This window comes from Carassius auratus, chromosome 32, assembly GCF_003368295.1.
Source record: "Carassius auratus strain Wakin chromosome 32, ASM336829v1, whole genome shotgun sequence".
NCBI lineage: Eukaryota > Metazoa > Chordata > Actinopteri > Cypriniformes > Cyprinidae > Carassius > Carassius auratus.
The window spans coordinates 6,763,819-6,788,526 of record NC_039274.1 but is presented as its reverse complement, the minus strand read 5'-3'; the positions used below and the strand labels follow the sequence as shown (position 1 = coordinate 6,788,526).

The following is a 24,708-nucleotide window of genomic DNA, read 5'->3' as shown; positions in this document are numbered from 1 at the left end:
CTGGTATTTTTAACGGAACCTCTTCTTAATAAGGACCCACAGAATACATACAGCCATAGAATGAGATATATGGCCTTTAAATAATAGCAAGGGTTGTAAGTATTATATAGTACAACTTTGACATTTATTCAGGTAATGTATTAGGCTGAAATGCTTTGTTTATCACCTCAAGATGGCGTCATAGATCCATGTTCTTTCTGCCGTTCTCAAGGTCAAAGCGAACAAAGATTACCGCTTCATGTCTTTGAATCAAAGACAGATCCACCTTTTTAAAGAAATGAATTCCGAACCTTAAATATATTATCAAAACATTATATTAAAAAAAATCTTAATCTCACTTTTATACCTTTAGGCATCAGTTCAAATTTGTTCTTGTGAAAGCATCAGTCAAAAGTTGTATTGTGTTATTAAGACACCCACACACACACACACAAAATAATAATGTGAGATTCGTTTATTTTATATATATATAGCAAATAGAGCAAAACCACATGATAATATAGGCCTATCAGAAATGTAAATTTAATCAGCATGAACATTATTATTATTAAATTTATAAAACCAAACCCTATAATGCCTTTAATGTTGTTTAACTTTTTAACTCCAACAGCAGTGCATGCATCATGGTGTTAGCAAAGGCAAAGTCATGGATTCTCAGCATGAACTGATAAATTGCAATGTATAATGGATAGAAAATATATGCCATGCATAAATAAATTAATGACACCCTTCAAACCTAATTATTTCAAGAATCTTTACTGTGAGTGTATATATAAAGCTCTGCTACAACACACCCAGTGTGTGAAGGTGAGTTCATGCAGCTCTGACGTAAAGGCTGACGTACAGCCACTTTGGTGAAGAAGGGGGTGGGCTACCGTGACAGACTTCTCCTTATTGAGGAGGAGTTGCCAGCCATCCAAACCCCTCCCCTTTGATTACCTCGCTTCTGTCTATGCCTGTCTCTCATTCCTACTCTCTCTCCTTTTTGCTCTGTCTGCCAGGCTGAGTTGGTTTCAGACAGTGCATCACAAACACACACGCACACACACATACACGTGCCACTCTATGTCTCTAGCAGCTCTCCACTCATCTGCTCTCTCCTCCTCCTTCTCCTCACTCACCATGGAGTCACATCACTAAAGAGTGGATTATCCCCGTTTTTCCTCTTCTCTCCTCTTCACTTGATTTGGTGTGTTTGGGTGTCTGTTTCAAGGTGGGAATGCTCGTGTCAGCGACCGCACTGTTGGGGGCTACACTGGGAACCGTGTCTGGACTGTTGACGCTGTGTGGTCTCTCGCTGCTGTGCAAGAGCTGCAAAAAGGGGAAACTTGAAAGAGGGGACGAGGCAGACCCAGAGAAAGCCAAACCCAGTATCCTGCATACTCTGACACAGGTAAGACCAATACTCCCTCACACACAGCCATGGACCAGCAACCAGATCTGATTTTAAATACAGACACAGAACAGCTTATAAAACAACAAACAGATATGAGAACAAAGACTGGGATCTGCCACGAGTGAAATGTTCTGACCTGAGAGGAAGGAGGGAAGTGGCACTTACATAACACAGGTTAGCACACTGAGGCAGAAACAATGATGCTCTACTAAAAATGATTTATTTGCATGTTTTTGAAAGGTCTTTGGTAGATGACTGTGTCATTATTGAATAATCTACATGCCTAATTATAATGTAATATAATGTACTTACAATTTGTGTTCTGCTCTATGATTATATAGTAAATACATTGTAAATCAAATGTAATGGCTGCGAAAGGTAATGCAGTGTAGCTGTCTACATATCACCTTATTTTAAATTGCTGCTGTTACTAGTGCTTGGTGTTGCAGGGGGAGAAAAGCCAACACATTCTTATGACAAAATATTTTGGCAAACTGGTGGCTAATTCGTATGAATTTGTATGGTCTCATTCATAGGTTTTCATATAATTTGCTCCCTCTCCAGTGACCATTATGTTTAGGATTGGGCCTTCATGCTTACTTTTTTCCTAAAAACTATATGTTTATCATATGAATTCAAACGAAACCGCCGTTTTGAACTAATTCAAAGAACATTGAGTTCATCCAGTAACAGGCTTAACAAGTTAAGAATGGTGAAGGACAAGTGTGTCCAGAGTACTTTTATAAGAGATAATTAGTTTAGAAATGATTTGTCTGTCTGTGAACTTAAAAACACAGACGAACATGCTCTTGTACACACACTCTCACACTGATGTTGTTCAGCATCTGCTGAGCTTTCCCTGAAACAGTCCTGAAACTGAGTCACGACTCACATAGCCGCGCACACACACACACACACACACACACACAATTGTTCTTCTTTCTCTTTTTTTTTTAAGTTGTTTTTCTCATGGGAGCCATTGGCTGGTGCTCATAATGTACAAAATTTCAGATTTGTTCCTTTTGAGGACATTTGGTCATCATGATGTTGGCAACAACTGACCCCTCCCCACACACTTCCTATAATACCATAATATGTGTGTGGCTGTATGCTGAAGGTAAAGTAAGTAAAAAAAGTGACACTAGATCTATAGGGACATTTATCCATTGTTCTAGAGCCCTTTGAAATTTTCTTCTTTTTTTCCCACAATTGCTTCCCCCTTTTAATGCATATAGATTCAAAGCATCATTACAGAATATGAATGCTGAAATCACCACGAGCATCACACATGCTTACAGTATGTGTATAGTACATGAAACTGGGCTATTTAAAATAATGAGACACACAGAACATACAGGCACATTAAAATAGTAGTCTTTTTGTGGTTTAATATTCACAGACACTTGTCCATATCACAATGTGATTAAGTGCACAACACTGCCATTTGATTTATAGATCCAAATTTTACCAAAATCTGTGACATTCTGGGTAACACAGTAAATTACATTTTTATGACTTGAATCTGCGAAATCAACAATCCCTCCAATCATTCTCTCCGTTTATGAAAGAGATGGTGCTGATTGTGAGAGTGTTCATTTCCCTCTTAAATCTTTCAGCCTCTTTTGATATGCCCAATTAAAATGTAATCTGAGGCAGACATGAGCAAAAACTGATTATAGTTCATTTGCTGATGTTGTCTAAAAAGCACCAGAGTGAAGACAGAGCTGTGTGTTACTGGCCTGTCTGTATCTAGAGGATTGTATGTGCATGTGTATCAGTATATATATTTAGAGATAAGGTCAGTCTCATATCTGTTTCATTGCACCAGTATTTATTAATAATGAAGATGAGTTTGGAGGAAGATGAGAGGTGTATAAGAATATCCTCTCTCGCTCCTTTCTCTGTGCGCTCTATTTCAGCATGATAACTGCCCACCTGGGGGAAATGGAGTGTTCTGGTATTGATTTTTTCATTCATGATTTCCTGTTTTATTCAGACACTACACATCAAAACCTCAATGAGACATTAAATTCAGTCATCAGAAAGCCCCTTAGTGGAATGCCCCTGTCTCAAGTGAAGCCAAGCTTTCTAAAATCAGTGCTGAGTATGTCTGTGTAAGCTTTGAAGGAATGGAAATGATTCATTCATACTGAGACTGTATTCATTTTTTATATTCCTTTTGGTTGATTAGGATTAGCCTTTGGTCAAGATCAAGTATTACTGGAATGGTATTACTTGGCATAATCAATGTGTTCTGAATATTCCATCATCATTTTTAAGAACTTTGTGTGCAGAACACCTAATAGTTTGAGTGGAGTAACCTACTACTTTTGTTTTACCTATCTATTCTCAAACCAATCATATTATTTCATAATTGTATTATTTATGTACATGTCTTAGTTCAGTGTGCAGAAGTCCACAAAGCCCATCCAGCCTCAAGCATCTTTGAAGTTTCCTGAAATCTACTGCCCCAAACCTTGTGTCACTTCTCAAGAGGTAATAAACTACAAAGAACATGGAGCTGCCAATGACACGTCTGCTGCAGCGCTCGACACCTGTAACCAGGCAACCGATCGCGAGGATGTCTTCTCCCTCCCGCGGCAAGGTAAGGATATGACAGCTAAAATCTAATGGAACTCGATGGGGGAGGCTGTGTTCATGTGTGTGTGTGTGTGTGTGTGTGTGTGCGGCTTCCTTATGCATTCCAGACCACTTGGAGCTTGGAAAATTGGAACCAACTTGGAAATTACAATTTCGCCCATTAAACACCATTAGCATGTTAGACACGAAATGGCATTTGCTGTTGCAGCTGTGGCCCAGAGGCAATTGTCAACCTCTCATATTAAAGCAGTGAAACCTGCTACTATAATTATGCCCGGTGGTTGACATACATTGATCTGACTCATAGCTCACAGCTTCTATCATGTCAAGTAAAGGTTGCACACAATATAATAATTCATGTTCAAGACCTTCCTTTCTGAGCAAGGTTTGAGGTTTATCCACCCACTAGTAGATGCAGAGAAAGAAAGATAAGAAGTGCTACCTTTTTGAAGAATTCAACAGCACGTGTTTTACTTCAATGTCATGCTGTCAGCTGAGAGTCACACTAACAGAGCGATGGCATGTGATGGGTTACATAGGAATATTTTGTATGCATTATTGTTGCTTACATTGTCTATTTTTGATATTGTACTGTATGTCTTCGAGCAGCACTCATGAATGAATGAATACTGAATGAATCAATGTTATTGACTGAATCGGTTATGTAAGTGATTCCATGACTCACTTTAAAAAGACAGTAACTTGTCGCCATGAAAAAGTGAAAAGTCCCAGGAGAACCAGAACTAACTAGTATGTAATGTTTTTCTGGTCCTAGAGAATACATTGGTTTTAAATGAGAAAGTTTGCTCCTAAAATTTAACCAGAGCTGAATCTCCTTTATATTTATTTTCTTCATATCAGCTTCCACAGATGAAACGCCCTGCACATCTGAGCAAACTGGTGCCATGACGAAAAGTAGCTCTATCCTATATCCTAAACTACATTTCTCCATCAGCCTGCACAAAGAAAATGAAGAGCTACACATCAGCATTGTAGAAGGTAACACACATTCATCTACTCTGATGTTTCTAGAAAGGAAGTGGGGCACCTGTGAATTGCAGGTGAATCTCAGACTGTGTTGTGTAGCATCCTTTTGGTGATAATTTACCAACAGGTGTTTCAAAGGATACATACAATCTGGATTCCTGTGGAAATGCTGTCATGTTATAAGAAGACTCATTAGCAACACTTCACACTGTCTCCAATCACAAATTCAGTTTCATCTTTTCAATCTACAGAAAGGTGTTTACAGACCCAAACACAGAAATGCACAATATAACTTTGAATAAACATTTGCCATTCACTGTTTTACAAGTCAGAAAGTATTTTCAATCAAGTGTACCATCTGAATGATTGTGAAAAAAAGAAGAAATATGCAGTCGCTTTAAAAAAAAAAAACTTTTTAAAGTTGGTTTTTATGTTAAACTCCAAAATAAAGATTTGTTACCAATAAAACTATTAAGAGTAGGGGTGTAACGGTTCACAAAATTCACGGTTCGGTTCGATACGATACACTGATGTCACGGTTCGGTTCGATACGATACACTGATGTCACGGTTCGGTTCGGTTCGGTTCGATACGTTTTAGATACAGCAAAATGTAAAAACATCTCAACTTTTCAGAATGCCGCAAGCGCACCGCGGGTCATGTGACAAGAACCAACCAATCAGCTTCATCCTTTCCCGTAACAACGTTGAGAGCTCAGCCAAGATGAAGGAACAGCTGATCATAGTTGTATATGGATTGCAATTTTGAAATAAATTCAGTAGCAGAGCTACTGCAAGCGATTTTTAGAGCTGCAAATCCATTTATCCTTCGCTGAAATTTCCGCGTCTCATGGAGAGAGCACGTCATTGTTGCTTTGCAAAGACAGACGCCTCAGGAGAAAGACGCGCTTAGCGTTTTCCATGCGTTTTTAGGCACGATATGTGAACGGCCCCTAAGGCGCTCGCTCACTCAGCACGCGCTGAAGGCTCGTTGCAAAATGTCTAATGCATTTAACAGACCAGAAATATAAGATCCTAAAATAACCAACAGGTCTGGTGTTTGGGTTGGATTCCCTGTAAGCTATAGTGTCTAAATGCTGCAGGGATAGTTTGCTGCGTGCATGTTTCTCCTTTTTTTCGTCTTTTCCCAGATAGTACTGACGCATATATCCCAGATATTCCCGCTGGTTTTTTTTTTTTTTTTGTAATCCCGCTGGTGTACCCTGTCATGTTGCAGATGCGACATACCGTTGTTTTTTTATCCACCACTCTCTTGCCATCACCATTATAGCTTAAAGGGAATCCAAAGTGCACCCAAACACCAGACCTGTTGGTTATTGGGGGATCTTCTCATTTCTAGTCTGTTAAACGCATTGGCTATTTTGCAACGAGCCTTCAGCGCGTACTGAGTGAGCGAGTGCCTGCTGAGTAGCCTAACATAAACATATAAGATGGTGTTTTTTTCTTCTTCGGGAGTGTCAGGGGCGTTGCCTGTTACGTTGTTTGGGTTATTGGGCTACCTTGTTGAACGCATATCATTATATTTCTCTCTCTCTTTTTTTTTTTTTTTCAAATATAATTAATTACTCCAACGAACCGTTCGGTATACATAATGCGTACCGCGTACCGAACCGAAAGCGTCGTACCGAACGGTTCAATACGAATACGCGTATCGTTACACCCCTAATTAAGAGCATAATAAAGTTTCTAAAACTTAAACTAAAATTAAAACATAAAATACAAAACTATACGCTATACCATTATATACCATACATAATACTAAAATAACACAAATTTAAGTTATTATGTACTGATCATTTGGTTGCTGCAGCCAAATCATTGATTCTGTAAATTCTGTAAAAATAACAACTGAATCAGATTCAAAATATAGAACATTTTTGATTATCCTTTGGATACTGGATAGAATCATATCCTTAAGCTAAAAAAAATGTAGTCTCTGTCAACTCCCAAAATTTGCAGACTGGCTCTGACTTTAGACAGCTCTATTGCAAAACAGGGGGAAATATCTGTGCAAAGGCCTTACAAACACATCAACTCAGACGACAGACACAAACAGTTCTGCACTTAGCTCCAGTGAAGCTGTAGGAGCATTTTTCAGTATGTGCACAGGTCATCTGAAGGTCACATAGCATGAGCAAATATATCTTTAAATCTTATATCTTTAGCCAGGTGTGTTGTGTTTATGGGATAGAGGTGTCACTGTACAATGGTTCTGCTCTGCTTTCAAGGCTGGAACAGAGGGTGGTTTTGATATTCAAAACTCTCTGTGATTAAACCAATGTTTGAGAGAAATAAAAGCCTCTTTCAGGCAGCTTAAAGCCTCTTAATCACAGAATTTCCATTTCAATAGTAGCAGCCGTGATTGATACGCATCATTATCGGTAATGAGAGTAAATCTGCTTTAAACTCAAAACCTCTATTCTGCACATCCCGACAGGAAAAGGGGAGAGGATCAGTCATGCCGGCTGAGATTTAGCAAGGAATGAAAAGTGAGGAGTCAAAAAAAAAAAAACATTTGGTGCCTCTGCAGCTTGGAGCAGCTTCATGTGGCCCAATTTGTCATCCTGCTCCTTGTTATAATATGACTCATATTCTCTTCTTTTTTTTTTTGCAGCGGAGAATATATCAGTGGAGGCTGGATGTGAGGGATATATATCAGGGTGTGTGAGCGTCTCTGAAGAGCAGAGGCACGCTCAGACAGCCATCCACAAGCTAGCCGCACATGTGCAGTGGGGAGAGGAGCTGGTGTTTGCTCTCCCCGTGGAGGGCACAGAAGACACAGACAGTCTAGATGGAGAAGTGGCCCTCTCACTTCACTGCTGTGATCGATTCTCCCATAATTCCACTCTGGGCACGATGCGCTTTAAGCTGGCTGATATAAGCATGATGCTGGATGCTGATTGCTGGGTTGACTTACAGCCACCTAAACAGGTGAGGAACATTGCTTAAAATTCATTTGCACATTTTGCACTATTACATTTAGTTGAGTGATGCAGTTAATACAAACTTTGTCAGCTGGTCCTTACTTCATCACTGTGATGATCTTCATCATTATTTCTTCTGGCGTTTATCGAGTGCTGACTGTTTGAATGGAAAAATATTAAATCATTATATACAATTTGTATTCTCAATATAAACACTTCATGTGTGATTAAACAGCTATTTTTACATCCCAGGACGGGGTTTGAGGTATGGCTGCTTACATGCAGATATTGTTACACATGAAATCTCTCAAACTCAGGTAAATATGAATTTGAAATAATAAATGTAACTCTTAACTCTTGCACAAAATTTTCAGCCTACATAATACAAATATGCAAACATTTTATGATTTCTTAGTATTTAAAGATTTATAAACTGTTAGAAAATAGAGAGACGACACAAACCACCACAAATGAACAATGACCCAAATATCAGAACAGAGTGTTCCAGTAAGTCATGTAATAAATAGGAATTTAAATTAGTGGATAAAACACACACACTATATGAGCAATGCCTTGCTATGAATGTTAGAATATGAATAGACCTGTTCCTAAATAAAAGTAGAAACATTATTTGTTATTTTTCTTTATTCCCTCAAGATGTAATAATTGTGATCTTTTGATTGGATCGATGTTTTTCATTGTATGAGAGATATTTATCCCTGACAATTAAGACTTTTTCCGGTTACTTTTTTATCTGTTTGCACCGAACTGTTGTTGTTCTTTTTTGGACCACACTTTTTGATCTAGTTTGTTGTATAAGAAAACTGAACAAAGTAAAAATAAATAAATGAATGAATAAATAAAAACATATTAAAACACAGGCCTGAATAAAATGAAATAAAACTGAAACATAGACCTGAATAAAAAGTAAAAACATATTGAAACATTCTAAACATTAAAAACATATGAAGTACAGCAGTAGGTGATATTCTTCACACACTTTTCACAATAAGAGGTTGTCGTGGTCACAAACTTGGTTCCAGATTAATATTTTAGCGTAGGATGCTGTGTTTATTTGTTCCTCAGTCTCCACAAGTGCAAAGTGCCTCAGACATTTCTTTTGGACATCCCAGAATAGATCTGAGACTTCATCTGAAGATACTGAACTCCCTCCTCACCTTGTTTGTTTTAAATCAATCTCTTGGGTCCCAAGCTATACACACACACACACACATATCTGCGCATGCAGTCCACCCCCACTATTGTGTGATCTGTTGATGATGTCATAGACCTCCAGAGCTAGAGATCTTTATCTGCGTCATCGCACCTCCCAGAGGAGATCCGGTTCTTACAGACACACACACAAAGACATGCCTGGAATTACTAACTACCATTGGACAAGAGAAGAGAGAGACAGAGAGAGAGAGAGAGAGAGAGAGACAGAGAGAGTCAGAGAGAGAGAGACAGAGAGAGAGAGAGAGAGAGATTTTGTGTCTGTGTGTGTATTTTGAATGTACTATATGTTTCGGTCCAGGCCTGTGATAAAAAGGATGTTGACCTGGGTTATATAAGCATCATTATAAATGTATTATTTGTTCATATAAAACAAAATGTTCACACACTCTTTATCCTTTTGTGCTCTGATTTTTCACATGATTCGTGTATGAATATTCAGGATAGGACTTTGGCTTGTGAATGGCAGACCTTGGACTGTATTATTTCCTGCTTTCTAATTCCATTCTTGCTGCTAGGTTTCTTTGATGAATGTGTATATGGGCAGATATATCTGCATGCATTGAATGTGATTTCAGTTCAAATCCAGACTTGATCAGTTATAATAATATTACGCTAATTTGACTCAATTACAAGAATGTTCATCAAAATAATGATTGCATTACCCTAAAGCTTTCCGTATCATCTGATAAATCCAGTTTATTCCGAGATAATTCAAAAGCACCAGATTATATTTCAGAAAATTTGTGAAAAGAAAATGTCATGTTTTGCTCGTGCAGCTGATTATGTGGGGCGGACTAAAGACAGGGAAGGTTTGGAAAAGGTCATGATGCTAATGAAATCCTATCATTCAGAGTGTTTAATGTGAGGACTGTGCTGACAATCTGACAATTTCAAATCAGCAGATTACCAGAACATTTGCATGAAATGATTCCTTATGCAGTCAAAAGCCAAGTTCATTAACCCTGCAAAGAGACCTTTATGAATATGCAAATACTAAAATCCATATTTATGGGAAGACAGAGTTAAGTATAATATCCTGACACAAAATGGTTTTTTTCAAGTCAATGCTTTTAATAATAATAATAAAAAATTGACACAAGAAGTAACCCAGTCTTTTTCAGCAGGAAGTGGCATCATCATCTGGAGAGCTTCTATTGTCACTCAGTTATCTGCCAGCAGCCAATAGACTTGGGGTGGTGGTAATGAAGGCAAGAGGACTACAGTCAGACAAACTGAAAGATAACATAGGTATTTACCCCAACATATGACCATAACGACACTTAAATTAATATGAACATTACAAATCATCCCAAATCAACTATTAGTTACATAACCGTCTGGATTATCTCTGTTCTAAAATGGAAGTGAACTAAACATTCATCAGCTCAATTCAATGCATTTAACAATAAAATTAAATACACTACCATTTAAAACAGAGGGAATAATAGTTTGTTTTTGATTTTTTGAAAGATGTCTCTTATGCTCACCCAAGGTTCTAAATAAAGTCAGTACATTCATTATTAATGTCAATGTTTTAGGTGTAATAAAGAGAACACTGTACCCTGTATGTTTTCTGATAGATCTATCGGTAAAGCTGACCTTGAAACATCTAAATGCCAAGCTGAAGAAGAAGCAGACGCGGCGAGTGAAGCACAAGATGAATCCGGTCTGGAACGAGATGATGATGTTGGAGCTGCCCAGTGAGTTACTGGCTAAATCCAGCGTTGAATTGGAGGTACTGAACCTGGCCAGTCCCGGGACCCTTCTCCCGCTGGGCCGCTGCGTGCTGGGTCTCCGCACCTCTGGGACCGGCCTGCAGCACTGGAAACAGATGTTAGATAATCCACGCAAGCAAATTGCTATGTGGCACCCTCTATACACCTAGAATACAGGTTCATATTCTGCAAAACTTCACCTGCACACAATGATTGGTTAAATGTGTGGTTGGATTTTTAGGACACTACTCTATTGCTGTGTAAAAACATAGTACTCCAATATAATAAATATTTAACTAGATATAATGCGTGAACCCAGTTGTTATAATTTTGTAATATGAAACCATTTTCTCTGCAGTACTAATATTGTTACACAGTAGTTTAGAGTATTTTAATGTAAGCAGTGCTGCATTTAGCTTTGCTGTTGTTAATGAGTCTTTAAATTACTCACTGCTATTTTAAACTGGTCCGACTTGGTGCCATCCTCATCTCCTAACACTTGTCAGATATAAATATGACTGAACAGCCCACTCAGTCAATATCATAGTGACCGATGGGAGAGAGAAGCAACGGCTCAGGTCTGATGTGTAAAGCCTGGCTGGATTAGATCAGGAGAAAGGTTATACTACTGTATCTAACCAGGTTTGGCAGAACAGATGTCCCTCATAACTCATCCTGAATAAACAATCACAACAAATATTAGGTTAAAGCATTGTTTGTCAGATGAAGCCCTTATATGATCCACAGGCAGGGTTTTTCTGAGCGCATCAGAATACAGAAATCAGTCTATTGTGGTCGGGAACACTTAGAAAAACATTTGAATATAATTCATTTTTAAGTTTAATAGCAAGCAGTGTGGTTTCCCTCCTATGAAAGCTTATGGATCCGCTTAGTCACACTGTCACAGCTGGAAAGATGGAGCCCTGCACTGACTGTAGATTGTGGCTGGTACCTTTACAGCAGTAACACACTAAATTAATATACAGGGTCTCAATAGTGCAGCTTTAGTCTCCTCAAGATGCATGAATACAGAAAAAAAGTTTAAATGGACCACTGTCTTTTAATTTCAAAAATGTAAATATATATAAACAGCAGGATATGTATACTATATACCATATGTGTATTAGGATAAAGTATCTCAACAGGTTCTGCCAGGCTCCAGGAAAGTTACTTTATACTCTTGAGTGTAATAGAAGATGGTGTTCTCTGCCATTATTGTACTTTAGGACATTTTAGATGACAAAATTAAACTCATAACTGTAATGAAAATTACTCAGTTTGGAGACCTATGAAAGTCTGTTAAAAAAATAGATAAAATTAAAAAAGGTAATTGCTCATTTTATTTCACTTAGACAATTAGACGGACAATTTGTTCCCCAGAACTGCGAGAAACAAAATCTAAATTGTGAAAAAAAACAAAAATGTATAAACAGAATTGTGAGAAATAAACACACAATTCTGAGAAGCAATTTTGAACAAGTTGCTTTTTCTATTCTGAGTTTTTATTAGATCTCTCTCATATAAACATGCAATTCTGGGAACTTGCAATTGTAAGGTAACATCAGTTCTGATCTTTTTTTCTTGCAATTCAGTTATAAAATTGTATAACAGATTGTAGGAAATCATTTATTTATTAAAATAATTTATTTTGTGGGGAAAACATGCTTCACACATCAAGTTACAGATCTATATAGCTCAATGTTGTAAAATGCTGAAATTTTGTCCCATTAAAAATGCTTCCTTCTTTCCAAATCCAAGTCAAATTGTTGCCAAACACAACCAACCCTGATTCTTTCCAAAAACGGGATTGTGTTTCACCATGAGTGCACATTCTAGAGGTGACATGCCAAATACCACTAAAATCAAATATTGTGCATTTGTCTTGGAAGAAATGTATATTTTGTGCTATAATCAACAAAGCAGTGATTCAACCAAATGACAAATTAAATCAATCAGCTGTAAGTGAACATTCAGCTAAGTCACACAAAATATTTGCTGAAGTATTTGTTGTTTATTTTAGTGTTAATCTGTATTGTGTGACCTGATTACAATAAAATCTCCAGTTAGGTCATAAATTATTCATCATGTTTATGTCAGATATGTTTAGCTATTTTGATCAATTTAAGCTTTAAATCTATTTGTAGAGTTTCCTTGTAGCAGTAAAAAGCAATGAAATCCCCCATCTTATGTGTAAAAACATTAGATAACAATTTTTAATCTCTATTTGTCCTACAGTTATGATTGAATATTAACAGTGTAATGATTATTGAATTACATCATTGCTGTGCTTGATACGTTCCCACAGAGGGATGACCAATGCAATGTTAATCACTGCAGTCTGGTCTATCTACATGACTTACTGCATAACACTCTCGATTTCTTACTGACAGAACTGTATTTTTAATCTACAGATATGCTTGAATCAAATAGCCACGTGTTGGTGTGAAATAAATATTCCTTTCTCAGAATGTGCTATTTCGCACGTGTTTGCTTAATGTCAGAGATTTGAATGATCTATTTACAGAATTGGTTATACTTGATAGATGACATGCAGAGGAGCAATATCAGGAAGTGACAGATATCCAGACCAACAGCAGCACTTCCCACAATCAGCGGCAAATGAACACACGCTGAGAAATACTGTATATCAGAGAAAGACTGCAAGAGAGCAAGAATGGGAAACTAAATGGATCACAGAATATTAAAGTAATCTTTCTTTTGCCTTTTATTTCTCCCTCTCATTTTACATATAAATAGTGTCTTGTTGATATAACAGGTGACAGTAATGTGTTCTGTGTGGTTAGTGGTGGGCACGACCGAGCACGGTACCTGGTTTTATTATAGCCTGTGTAATCAGAATGGACGAGTCCACTGTCTGTCTGCTCGGCTGCATTGAAAATGACACAGGATACCAGCGGCAACTGCAATGCATCACCCATGAGCTTCTTACATAACTCCACTGATAAAAAAACAAACTCCCACCTGCTTGATATTGCCCTGCCAGAGCTAAAAATGATTTTGCTGGCTCGCTCTTCCCAGAGGAGCTGTGTGTGAATGAATGAATGAGAGAACACACTACAAGTCACATGACAAATGTCTTTTGTCTGTTACTGTCCTTATTTCAGAAGGACTGAGGGAAAAATTATGGCTGATCACTGACAACAGCCTTATTGATCAGGGTTGTGCTCTTCAAAACTCGCAAGTAAATTCACATAAATATGTTTCTGATCATGTGAAACAGTGGAGAGAATGACACGTGGAAAGGATTTTCACCACTCTTTCCTAGTTATACACGACACATATCTAAAGTTCATTCAGATGTTTTAATGGAGAATAAAACTGTGCAAACGTTCATTTAAATGTACTGAGTGAGAGTTTGTTCAGTCAAACATGGGCTCTTAAAATCAACCAAAAACACACCCACGAATACACCTGGGAACAAAAATCTGTTCAACAGGGAACGTCAATCTGGCTGTGCATGAACTAAAAGGAAAGGGAAAGAGGGGGTCTTCTACATGATCAAAGATACAATTCAACAGAAGTCAGTCAAACTAATTGCTCTTTATGGCAGCGATATGTGGGGAGCCTTAAAATCCCAAGATTTCTCTAAATGGGAAAAAGAAGAAATCGAAACTATACATATACAAATTTATAAAAGCATCTTAAAAGTAAACAGAGCAACCCCAAAGAACTCGTGCAGAGCTGAATTAGGACAATACCCATTATTAATTAGTATTCAAAAAGCACCTCAAATGCAGTGAGCCAAGCTCATCCCAGACTCAAGCCCTGCAGAGGCAGGAGCAGAAGCTGTAGAGGACAACTGGTGCTCAAACTACACCCAAACCAGCACGGCACAATCCGGCCCCACCGAATCACACAGTTACAAAAACACAATCACATTGCCTAAAAAATGTGAAAGATGCCACTAGAATACAAAAGAAGATTGTGCTCTATCTATAAACCAGCAGAATACATGAGCTGTGTAAAAGAGCACAAATTGAGATAGACACTAACAAAGTACAGACTGAGAGATCACTGGTGTAGAGCGAGGACGACACAGACAGAGATGGCAGCCACGAGAACATCACAACATTAGAGCTGCAGATTTCACTACATTCCAAGAAATACAACCACATTTTATGGCATTACCAAAGGCAGAAAAATTAAGTAATATTTTAGGAGAAAATTTCAGCACGATTGCAATGGCAGAAAAATACCTATCAACATGCCACAAATGAAGAGAGTCAGCCCTTGGACAAAACTAAAGCAATTTTATTTTTTTGCATCTACACATGGTGTAGTACATGGTAGTACGTTGTTTTTTTTTTTGTTTTTGTTTTTTTTAGTTAAGACAATATCTTAACTATTTTCATATGTCTTGTTTATAAAAAGGTTTTTATTAATTTAATTATTTATGTACTGATTTATAAATCTATTCTTGCTTTGTTTATGTATTATATGCTAATGCTTTGGCAAAACTGTGCAAGTCATGCCAATAAAGCTCACATGAATTGAGTTGAGAGAGAGAGAGAGAGAGAGAGCTCATTAAAGCTCTCATTATGGTTTACTGTTTGAAAACCGCAAAATTACAGCTCATTCCTTCCTTTGCCCAGCATGGACAGCATTAAAAGCACTGTCCTCATTCACATTGACCACAACACTGCTTTGAACAAGACCATATTCTTCCTGAAGAAACAACACATGAAATATAGATGGAGGGAAAAGCTGCTCTAGAAAACGATTCTGATGCTGAGCTGAATGAAATTTGGCTCTCAGATGAATCAGGGAGAAAAAAAAGACACTGCATGAAGCAACCTGTACTGCTTTGTATCAGCTCTTCTGTCTCTTCCTCTCTTTTTTGTGGCATGTTTAATATTGCTGAATTTTTGTGGTATCAGCTGCCTCAAACAGAAACAGAGGGAGATGAGCAGAACATCTTGAACACACACAAACACTCTTAAGTCACTACCATGTACAGTGAGACCTAAAAGTCATTTATGGATTCAAAAATCTAAGTCTGAAATGAAAATAAGTGTCCTAGTCTTGTCTATATCAAGAAAAAAAAAATGCTCAGATCAAAACAGTTAAACAAATGTAAGTGGATTTTAATGAGATGACAACAAGGTATGGACTTTTTCACTGGGTGAAGTGTTATGGATTATGGACTGGTATTTTGGCCAGAAGTTAAGCTTTAATATTGGATATGTTTTTACAAACTTGCAGCTTTTTGCTTCACAAGATGTTAATTGATGAAGTGGTACTTGTGGATTACTGTTATGTTTTCATCTCATTCTGGCGAGCAACACTCATTCACTGCAGAGGATCCACTGGTGAGCAAGTGATGTATTGATACATGTCTTCAAATCTGCTTCTTTGAAGAAACATCTACATCTTGAATGGCCTGAGGGTAAGAAAATGTTGATTTTGAGCTGAGCTATTCCTTTAATGTTGTGTCCATCACACAAGCATGCATGGACACAGTCTTGATTCACAACACGATTGCAGCTCCATTCAGATGATAATGAACTGATTAACAAAATCAGGTCCTATGCAAACCTTTTTGGTCCTTCTTAAATGTTCAGAAAGATGTGATGTTATATGAGAATGTGGTCTCTGCTCATTCAAGCCACCATAAAACCTGTGAATGAAGGTTGCTAGTTGCTACATGTTTTACATATCACAGCTTGAAGCGAGCGGGTCATGTGTGTGTGTGTGTGTGTGTGTGTGTGTGTGTGTGTGTGTGTTGCATCCAGTCTGCCCTCTGAGCCTCTCCTGGGTTAGTTAGACTGATCATGTTGCCACGGTGACGTGGGAAGGCTGAGTGATCGAGATCTTTTCTGCATTCATCAAGTGGGCTGGCTGGTCATTAACAGGAAGGACTGCTGAACAACATCAAGGCTTAGAAACATCAGTTCAGACCATCTCCTCATCCTCAACAATCGATTCAAAACTAACAGACTAAATGTGCAGGTCCTCAACAGTAACAATTCAATAATCAATTCTACCAGAGTAGAGAGGTCAATAACTGGTACAAGGAGACAGAGATAAGAGGATATGGGGAAAGTAACAGAGCTAATGAAGAGGGAAAAAACTGAAACTGATCGATCTTCAAGAAAACAAACGGATAGAATTTCAATGCAGAGGCAAGTAAGCGATTAAAGAATTAGCTGCTTGACACATTCACTGTGACTGGATGTGTCTTCTGACACTATAAGCTGCTCTACTGTGATGTATATTAGGGTCAAATGCATATAAAAGTAAAACAACAACAACAAATTAATTATATGTATATATGTGTATGTGTTAATGCTGTCAAATCGGTTAATCATGATTAATCGCATCCAAAATAAAAGTTTGTGTTTACATAATATATGTGGTTGTACTGTGTATATTTATATATATGAATACACACACACACACACACACACACACACACACACACATATATCACATTTATATCTTAAATATATACATGTATATATAAATATACATATATATACACACACATTCACTGGACACTTTTATTAGGTACACCTGTTCAATTGCTTGGTAACACAGATTGCTAATCAGCCAAGCATGGCAGCAACTCATGCATTTAGGCATCTAGATGTGGTGACGACGACTTTCTTTTTTTTTGTTGAAATTTTTTATTTAAGCAGATGCACATCTTACTTGGCTTTTCTTTCTTTCTTTTTTTTACAAACACAGAAGAACAACGGCAAATGCGGCAGTGTCCTACACACACAAAAAATAAGAATAAGGTCATAGTAAAATATCAATTTGTATCCAAAATAACAGTTACATTTTTTCGGTTAGATATTCCCATAGCATACAATTATAGTGCAATATTCTTTATCTGCATTTTACTGCTTTGAAAAAAAAAAAAGCAAGATAAATGCAAAAAGAATATCCCCCCTTCACTCACATTTTATTGTGTCCAGCCCAAATATTGAATAACTGGGTCCCAAAGATCCTTAAACTGATCAATTTTCAAGTGAAGTTGGGGTGTGATTTTGTGATATCTCCTTCAACCCCTTCTGCCATTGTTCAAGTGTAGGGGGTTGGACCTTGAGCCAGGACCAAGTAATCATTTTTCTTGCCACTAAGAGTAATATCTGAATCAATTTGACGATGACTTTCTGATGTTCAAACTGAGCATCAGAATGGGGAAGAAAGAGGATTTAAATGACTTTGAACATGGATTCGTTGTTGGCGCCAGACGGGATGGTCTGAGTATTTAAAAAACTACTGATCTACTGGGATTTTCACACACAACCATCTCTAGGGTTTACAGAGAATGGCCCGAAAAAGAGAAAATATCCAGTGAGCGGCAAGACGAAAATGACTCGTTGATGTCAGAGGTCAGCTGGAGATTGTGGAGTGGGGGATATTTTCTTGGCACACTCTGGGCCCCTAAGTACCAATTGAGCATCGTTTAAATGCCACAGCCTGAGTATTGTTGCTGACTATCTCCATCCCTTTATGACCACCATGTACCCATCCTCTGATGGCTACTTCCAGCAGGATAATGCACCATGTCACAAAGCTCAGATCATCTCCGACTGGTTTCTTGAACATGACAATGAGTTCACTGTACTCAGATGGCCTCCACAGTCACCAGATCTCAACCCAATGGAGCAATTTTTGGGATGTGGTGGAACAGGAGATTTGCATCATTGATGTGCAGCCGACAAATCATGTCAACATGGACCAAAATCTCTGAGGAATGTTTAAAACACCTTGTTGAATCTATGCCACAAAGAATTAAGGCAGTCCTTGAACTGCACATATATCAAGAGATCTAATACAGGTTTTTCTTCCTGACAAAAACATTTATTTATACAAATCATCCATTTCCATTGTAAGTGCCATATAAGTGGCACTGCTAGCTGCTGTGATTAAAGCCAGCCATTACAGCAGTCATGATCACCTATGCATACTGGACATCCAGCTAGCCTTTACGAATCACTGTTATGCTACCAGCATAGCATAACAAAAGGAAATTTTGCCCTTGGCACACACTTGTTCAGGCATATTAGACTACTGTAACATATCTTTCTGCAAAATATATTTCTTGCATCTTCTGCTCCGGTCTCGCTATTACAGAATTACATAACAATCAGGGACAGCTCACAAAATCTCAAAGTGTATTACTATCAGTTCAATTTCTTGAAATCTTTAAAATGCATTTAGCATATGTTTGAAACTCTTGATACAAAAATAGCAAATAGCTAAATAATCTGAAATTGATGTAGCAGTGGTCTAAACTAACACTGTTACCTCAGCTAGACTGAAATACTGGTGAGTAGATGAAGGACAACACCTGTGCTTTTGATTAAAATGAAAAAGACTTCATATATGTATGCATTTATTTATTATTTTAAAGGCTCTCTAATGGCATTGCAAAAAGATATAGTATAGATTCTGATAGGCTTTAGTGGCATGGAAAAGTGATTGTGCTGGTGTATTGTGTATTTCTAAGGAAATTAATGTTATGTCAGAGCTTGTAGAATTTAAAACATGTTGAATGATGAAGCAGTAGATCGAAGTAATCTGCTAGGTTTTGCATTTGTACTGACACTGTGGGCAAAGTGTGAATAGCCAACATGAAAACGTTAAAATACAAACACTACGTCAGAATGTCATGCTCTTTTATACTTTAAAGTATACTTATTAACCTCTAGACCTGGTTTCACAAACGGGGCTTAGCTTAAACCAGCACTAGGCCTCAGTAAAATTATATTTAAGCGACTTATTACAAAAATGCCTTAGGTGAGCATCTTGACACAGAACAATGACATATTTAAAGATATGTCAGAGCAAAATATTTTAGGTTGAGACAGCTCAAACATGCGTTTTAGTCTGTGAAACCGGGGGCTGGTCTTTTTGTCAAAACGTCCAGAAGGACTTTGTCTAGTGCTCTAGCTGTGTTCCTCTGTATGTAAAGCAGAGCTGTGTCTCTAGCGCCACCTAGTGCTGGAAAGTTTGTCTGCATTTAGATTGTTTCTAAGTCTCTTTAAATTTTAAAAGATTAAGACATTAAACGTTATTTAAAATTAAAGATTAAACCGTAGCTCATCAAAACCTCCTTAATGATCTGAAGTAAGTGTTGGTTCTCCTAGTTCAGCGGTTCAAATACATAAACGACAAGCCGAGGAACATCTATATACCTGTAACGTATATACGACACTTTTGTCAGCATCTGCTAAAAGGCTTTATAATATCATGAAATTTCTTTTAACTCAAATTCCAAACCAAGTTACTTTGATCTTTCTCTGGTGAGGATGAGAGCAGCGGTAGCTGTTTCTAGAGGGAACCGTTTCTTTGGGACAGTCAGCTACCTGACTTCCGCTCGGTGCTCCGTTGGCTGGAGAACGATAGTTTTCCCGGAGTTTTGGATGAATAAACACCTTCGAGTGGCCAATCCGCAGAGGAAATATAACCCTGAGTTGGTTGAACATGTTTATGCTCATGCTTATGTTTTCAGATTCTAATACTTTCTAGACGAACGCTGGTTTTTGGCACAATCTGTTTCTGTGAAGAAGGTTTATTATAGATATACAACAAAAACAATATTTGCTGGAGAGTTATAGGACATTGCGCGTTACTGTATAACATTTTATTTCACTTATGAAAGATGGAATGCATTGGACAGTAATATTGAACTTCGTACATACATATATTGTCATCAGCTAGCGCTGCTCTCCCATTATACTCTCTAGTTTACAACTGCACATGGCTTAAAACTTACAAACAGTATTATCACATAAAAGGGTACCAAAGTCTTGAATTTACCACACTGTTATAAAAACTGCATTTACAATTTAGCAACTGCATTAATTCGTATAGTACAAAAATGACTAGCAGTTACTTCCATTGTGGTTATAACTGTAAAACCATAATAGATTAATATAAACTTTCCTTCAAACAGTAAAAATATGAGAAATCTTAAGACGAGGGAAATCTTTTTGATAAATCTGAAAAATAAATAAATAGTGTAATAAAATACCTTATAAAAATATAAGAAGGAAAAATGGTTTAATGAAAAATTAACAGCCGAATATAGATTTATTTAGAATCAGAAATGTTTTGTTTTTTTTTGTAAGTGATGTCTCATTTTTATCACTTCATTCTCTGAGCGACAGACAGTTTTCAAAATGAAAGAGTAGCAGCTTGTCTTACTGTCATGTGTTTATCTAGTGGCTACAGAGACTGGAAGGGATGAAGACTGCGGGAACATGAGAGACTCCATCCACAGCGTGCTGAGATCAGTACCACGAGGGCTGACCCTGGGTCCTTCTCTGGCCCAAGATGGGCAGCTGGGTCTGTGGTGTGTTGGGCGCGTGCTGGAGAGAGGCACTCTGCTAGGTCTGGAGGAACCTGACAGAATAATCAGGAAGGAAAAGGCTGAGGTATGCATAGCAGTGTGTTTCAGATTTCATTCTGCACCATACAGCTGAGACAAAGGTTTGTTCGTTTAGTCCAGGGGTCACCAAACTCGGTCCTGGAGAGCTGGTGTCCTGCAGAGTTTAGCTCCAGCCCTAATCAAACACACCTGATCTAATCAAGCTCTTACTAGGTATACTTGAAACTCACAGGTAGGTGTGTTGAGGCAAGTTAGAGCTGAACTCTGCAGGACACCTGACCTCCAGGACCGAGTTTGGTGACCCCTGGTTTAGTACCACTACAGCATATGTGCTTCTAGATAATAGCAGCCTTTACAATTTCTTCTCACCTGTATGTCATAGCTACGTTCAATTGGCTCAACAAGAGCAGTTTTAGCATTACATAAGTTGTTGCTGTTTTTAACTGTTTAAGTGAGTAGTGAAAGTAGGAAGCAAAAACATAAGAAGTAAATCTTGTTATTATCCAGGGTTTGCAACATGCATGCCATAATGAGTTCAGATGCGAAATCTCAGATAAAATCTACTGGATGAGGTAAGTTTACCCAGAACTCATTTAGTATTATATTTAATACAATGACTAAGTTGCATATCAAGACAACACAGAATCAGACTTGTTTAACTGCCTCCACAGGTTTGCATGCAGCACTCAAAATGAGGTAGAGAGCAATGTCAGTGTGCTTGAGGTGGATGGAAAATTAGGCCTCAGGGTCTGTCGGGACATTCAGCCAGGGACAGAACTGCTCCTCTGGAAAGATCAACAAAAAGCCCCTCTTGAAAAGGAAGTACTGCAAGTAAAAGCCTGTGAAATTAGTAGTACACCAAACAGAGAACAAGATGATGCTTTAGAGGCCATTGCTTTAGATCACCTCTCAGGCTGTGCAGGTGAGTTTATACATAATATCTACACTGTGTATAAGGGCCATGATATAATGTTTTTCTTAGTAAATGTGGAAACTTTTGTATTCTGACAGATCCTGTTCAAAGTGTCACACAAGGTAAGCTCCAATCAAGGAGAAAAATCTTGTGCAGGAGTCTAAAGCCTGTGATTCCAGTGTCTTGGAGCAGGATGGGGTGGACGAGGCACACGGGGACAGTGAAGCTGAGCAGAGCGAGGAGCGTCCTGCTAGAGAAGAGAGTCCAAGCATTAGTATGAGTGCATCACAAGCCCAGACATCATCAGAACATTTGAATCTAGAAAGAAACCTGAGAGCCAGCTCTCGCCTTGCCGCTAAACCTCGAAAAGTGCACTCGTCAACCACGCATATCTACAAACGACAAGAATCAAAAAACAGGTCAGGCCTAAGCAGCAAGAAGAAGCTCTCGGATAACAAAGACAACACAATGCAGACGTTGTGTACTAATGAGGATTCCAAAGCAGAGCAAACTGAGCAGGATTTTCCTCACTTTATTATCAGAGAGAGGAAGTACAAATGCGAGGAGTGTGACAAGAGCTTCTTCCAGCTGTGCCATCTGAAGAAACACAAATTCACACATCAGAATCAAAAGCCGTACGCGTGCACTGAGTGTGGGAAAGCATACAGTTCGCAGGAGAGCTTCCAAGCCCACTTACTGATGCATCGCGGTCAGAGGCCCTTTCAGTGCCAGCACTGTGACAAAAGCTACGGCTTGAAACGGGACCTCAAGGAGCACCAGGTTCTTCACTCCGGCGAGAAACCGTTCGTCTGTGACATCTGTGGAAAAGCTTTTGCTCGCCGGCCCTCGCTGCGCGTCCACAGGGAAGTCCACCGGACGAAAGAGCCCGACTACCAGGCTCCCAAAGTCAAGTGTCCAGAGTGCAATAAAGAACTGGCCAATTCTGGTTCTTTGAGGAACCACATGCGTCTACACACCGGAGAGCGGCCGTACGTCTGCCAGCACTGCAACAAGAGCTTTCGTCAACGTGGCAATCTCCTGGGACACATGCGCATCCACACGGGTGAGAAACCCTACCAGTGCGACCACTGCGAGATGCGCTTTTCCCAAGTGCCTGAACTGCGCCGGCATCTGATTTCACACACGGGTGAGGTGTATTTGTGTCCTGTGTGTGGTAAGGCTCTACGGGACCCTCACACACTGCGGGCCCACGAACGCCTGCATACGGGAGACAGACCCTATAAATGCGAACAATGTGGGAAAGGGTACACGATGGCAACCAAGCTACGGCGCCACATGAAGTCTCACCTAGAGGAGAAGCCACATGTTTGCCAGGTGTGCGGAGCCAAATACACAATGATGCAGAGTCTACAGCGGCATCTGCAGTCGCACCAACATCACTCAGACTCTGGTCATGCGTTACCGACTCGAGGTCGACCCAAAAGGTCAGGCCAGAAAGCAGAAGGTGAGCAGGAGGGGACAGACTGCAGTGGTTTGGAGGAGGGACAGGCTGTGGCGTATGTTCAAGCCTCAGAGGATTTCACTATGGTGTCTCACCCAGAAGGTGTCATTTTGGACTCTGGAGTCTACCACCGTGGCACAATTGTTTTGGAAAAAGGAGCAGAAAAGGGGCTTGAACGCATTGAGATCAGTGAGGATATCATTGAGATTATTGTCTCCGATGACAATACCAAGTGTATAGTAGTGCAAGAACAGCCTTCTAAGTCTATAGAGCTTCAGGAACATGAAGCTAATGCTAAATGCCTAGTTGTGCAGGAAGACGATGCCAGCAGTGACTGTATTGTAGTTCCAGAACATGTTGCTAATAATTGCTTGGTCATTTTACAAGGCCAGGACGGTCTAGGTTCAGTGGCAGAGACTGTAGAAATAGAGACAGGGCTGTGACACTGAACTTTCTTCATATTATGTCTCGAAAAACCTTTGTGAAAATGTATAAGCTCTGTTGAATTTAAGTCTTGCTGTTCTTTGATTTTTTTTTTTTTTTAGGAGCGTTTGTGGCACGTATCAGTAAATATTGACTCCTGTGCGCAGTGGACCTTGTTTCATCACTGTTTATACAGACATTGTACAAGTACATCGGCAAAACACAGTTGGGTTGGCAAATTAGTTCATGATATATCTGTTGTATTGGAGTTAAAAATGAGCACGTCATTTATACCTTAACAGGAAAATTGAAATGCTATGTTTGTACTTTTTACATGAAGTACATACTGATAAATGAGTGGATAAGCAGAGCACTAACATGAGGAACGCTGATTCTGGTGGCATGTAACAAAAATGCATTTACATTTAAATAAAATATATTTAAACAACAACAAAAAGCACTGTGTGAAATATTTAAACAGACTTGTAAATTTTTTTTTGTTTGAATGTTAGAACTTGTATAATATGTCCTTACGCATGAATTCACATAGCTTTGGAGATATGAAGCGTATCATCATGTTTTCATAATATCTGTGATTCATGTTCCCCGGAAAGCAAAGAATGTTCCACTTTGATATAAGGGTGATCTCTGATACTGAAGAGTGG

At 38.6% G+C, this 24,708-nt stretch overlaps 1 protein-coding gene, 1 long non-coding RNA gene and 1 pseudogene across 3 annotated transcripts; 2 read left to right on the top strand and 1 right to left on the bottom strand.

Moving 5' to 3' along the window:
- Positions 1-906: 906 nt before the first annotated feature.
- On the top strand, positions 907-12,295 carry LOC113051461 (synaptotagmin-13-like). 2 transcript variants are annotated; one of them, XM_026215233.1, is made up of 6 exons: positions 907-1,393; positions 3,797-4,001; positions 4,859-4,996; positions 7,619-7,935; positions 10,289-10,412; positions 10,745-12,295. In XM_026215233.1, the coding sequence occupies exons 1-6, from the start codon at positions 1,220-1,222 to the stop codon at positions 11,047-11,049; spliced, it is 1,263 nt and encodes a 420-aa protein (XP_026071018.1). In that variant the 5' UTR covers positions 907-1,219; the 3' UTR covers positions 11,050-12,295. The 2 variants fall into 2 exon arrangements, with proteins under 2 accessions (XP_026071018.1, XP_026071016.1); XM_026215231.1 differs by having other exon boundaries at positions 10,286-10,412.
- LOC113051465 (uncharacterized) lies at positions 10,272-21,176 on the bottom strand. The gene is made up of 3 exons (XR_003276897.1): positions 21,062-21,176; positions 10,764-10,985; positions 10,272-10,396 (listed from the first exon to the last, which is right to left on the bottom strand). It is a non-coding gene; the product is annotated as an uncharacterized LOC113051465 (long non-coding RNA).
- Positions 20,098-24,695, top strand: LOC113051464 (zinc finger protein 408-like; annotated as a pseudogene).
- The last annotated feature ends 13 nt before the right edge of the window (positions 24,696-24,708 follow it).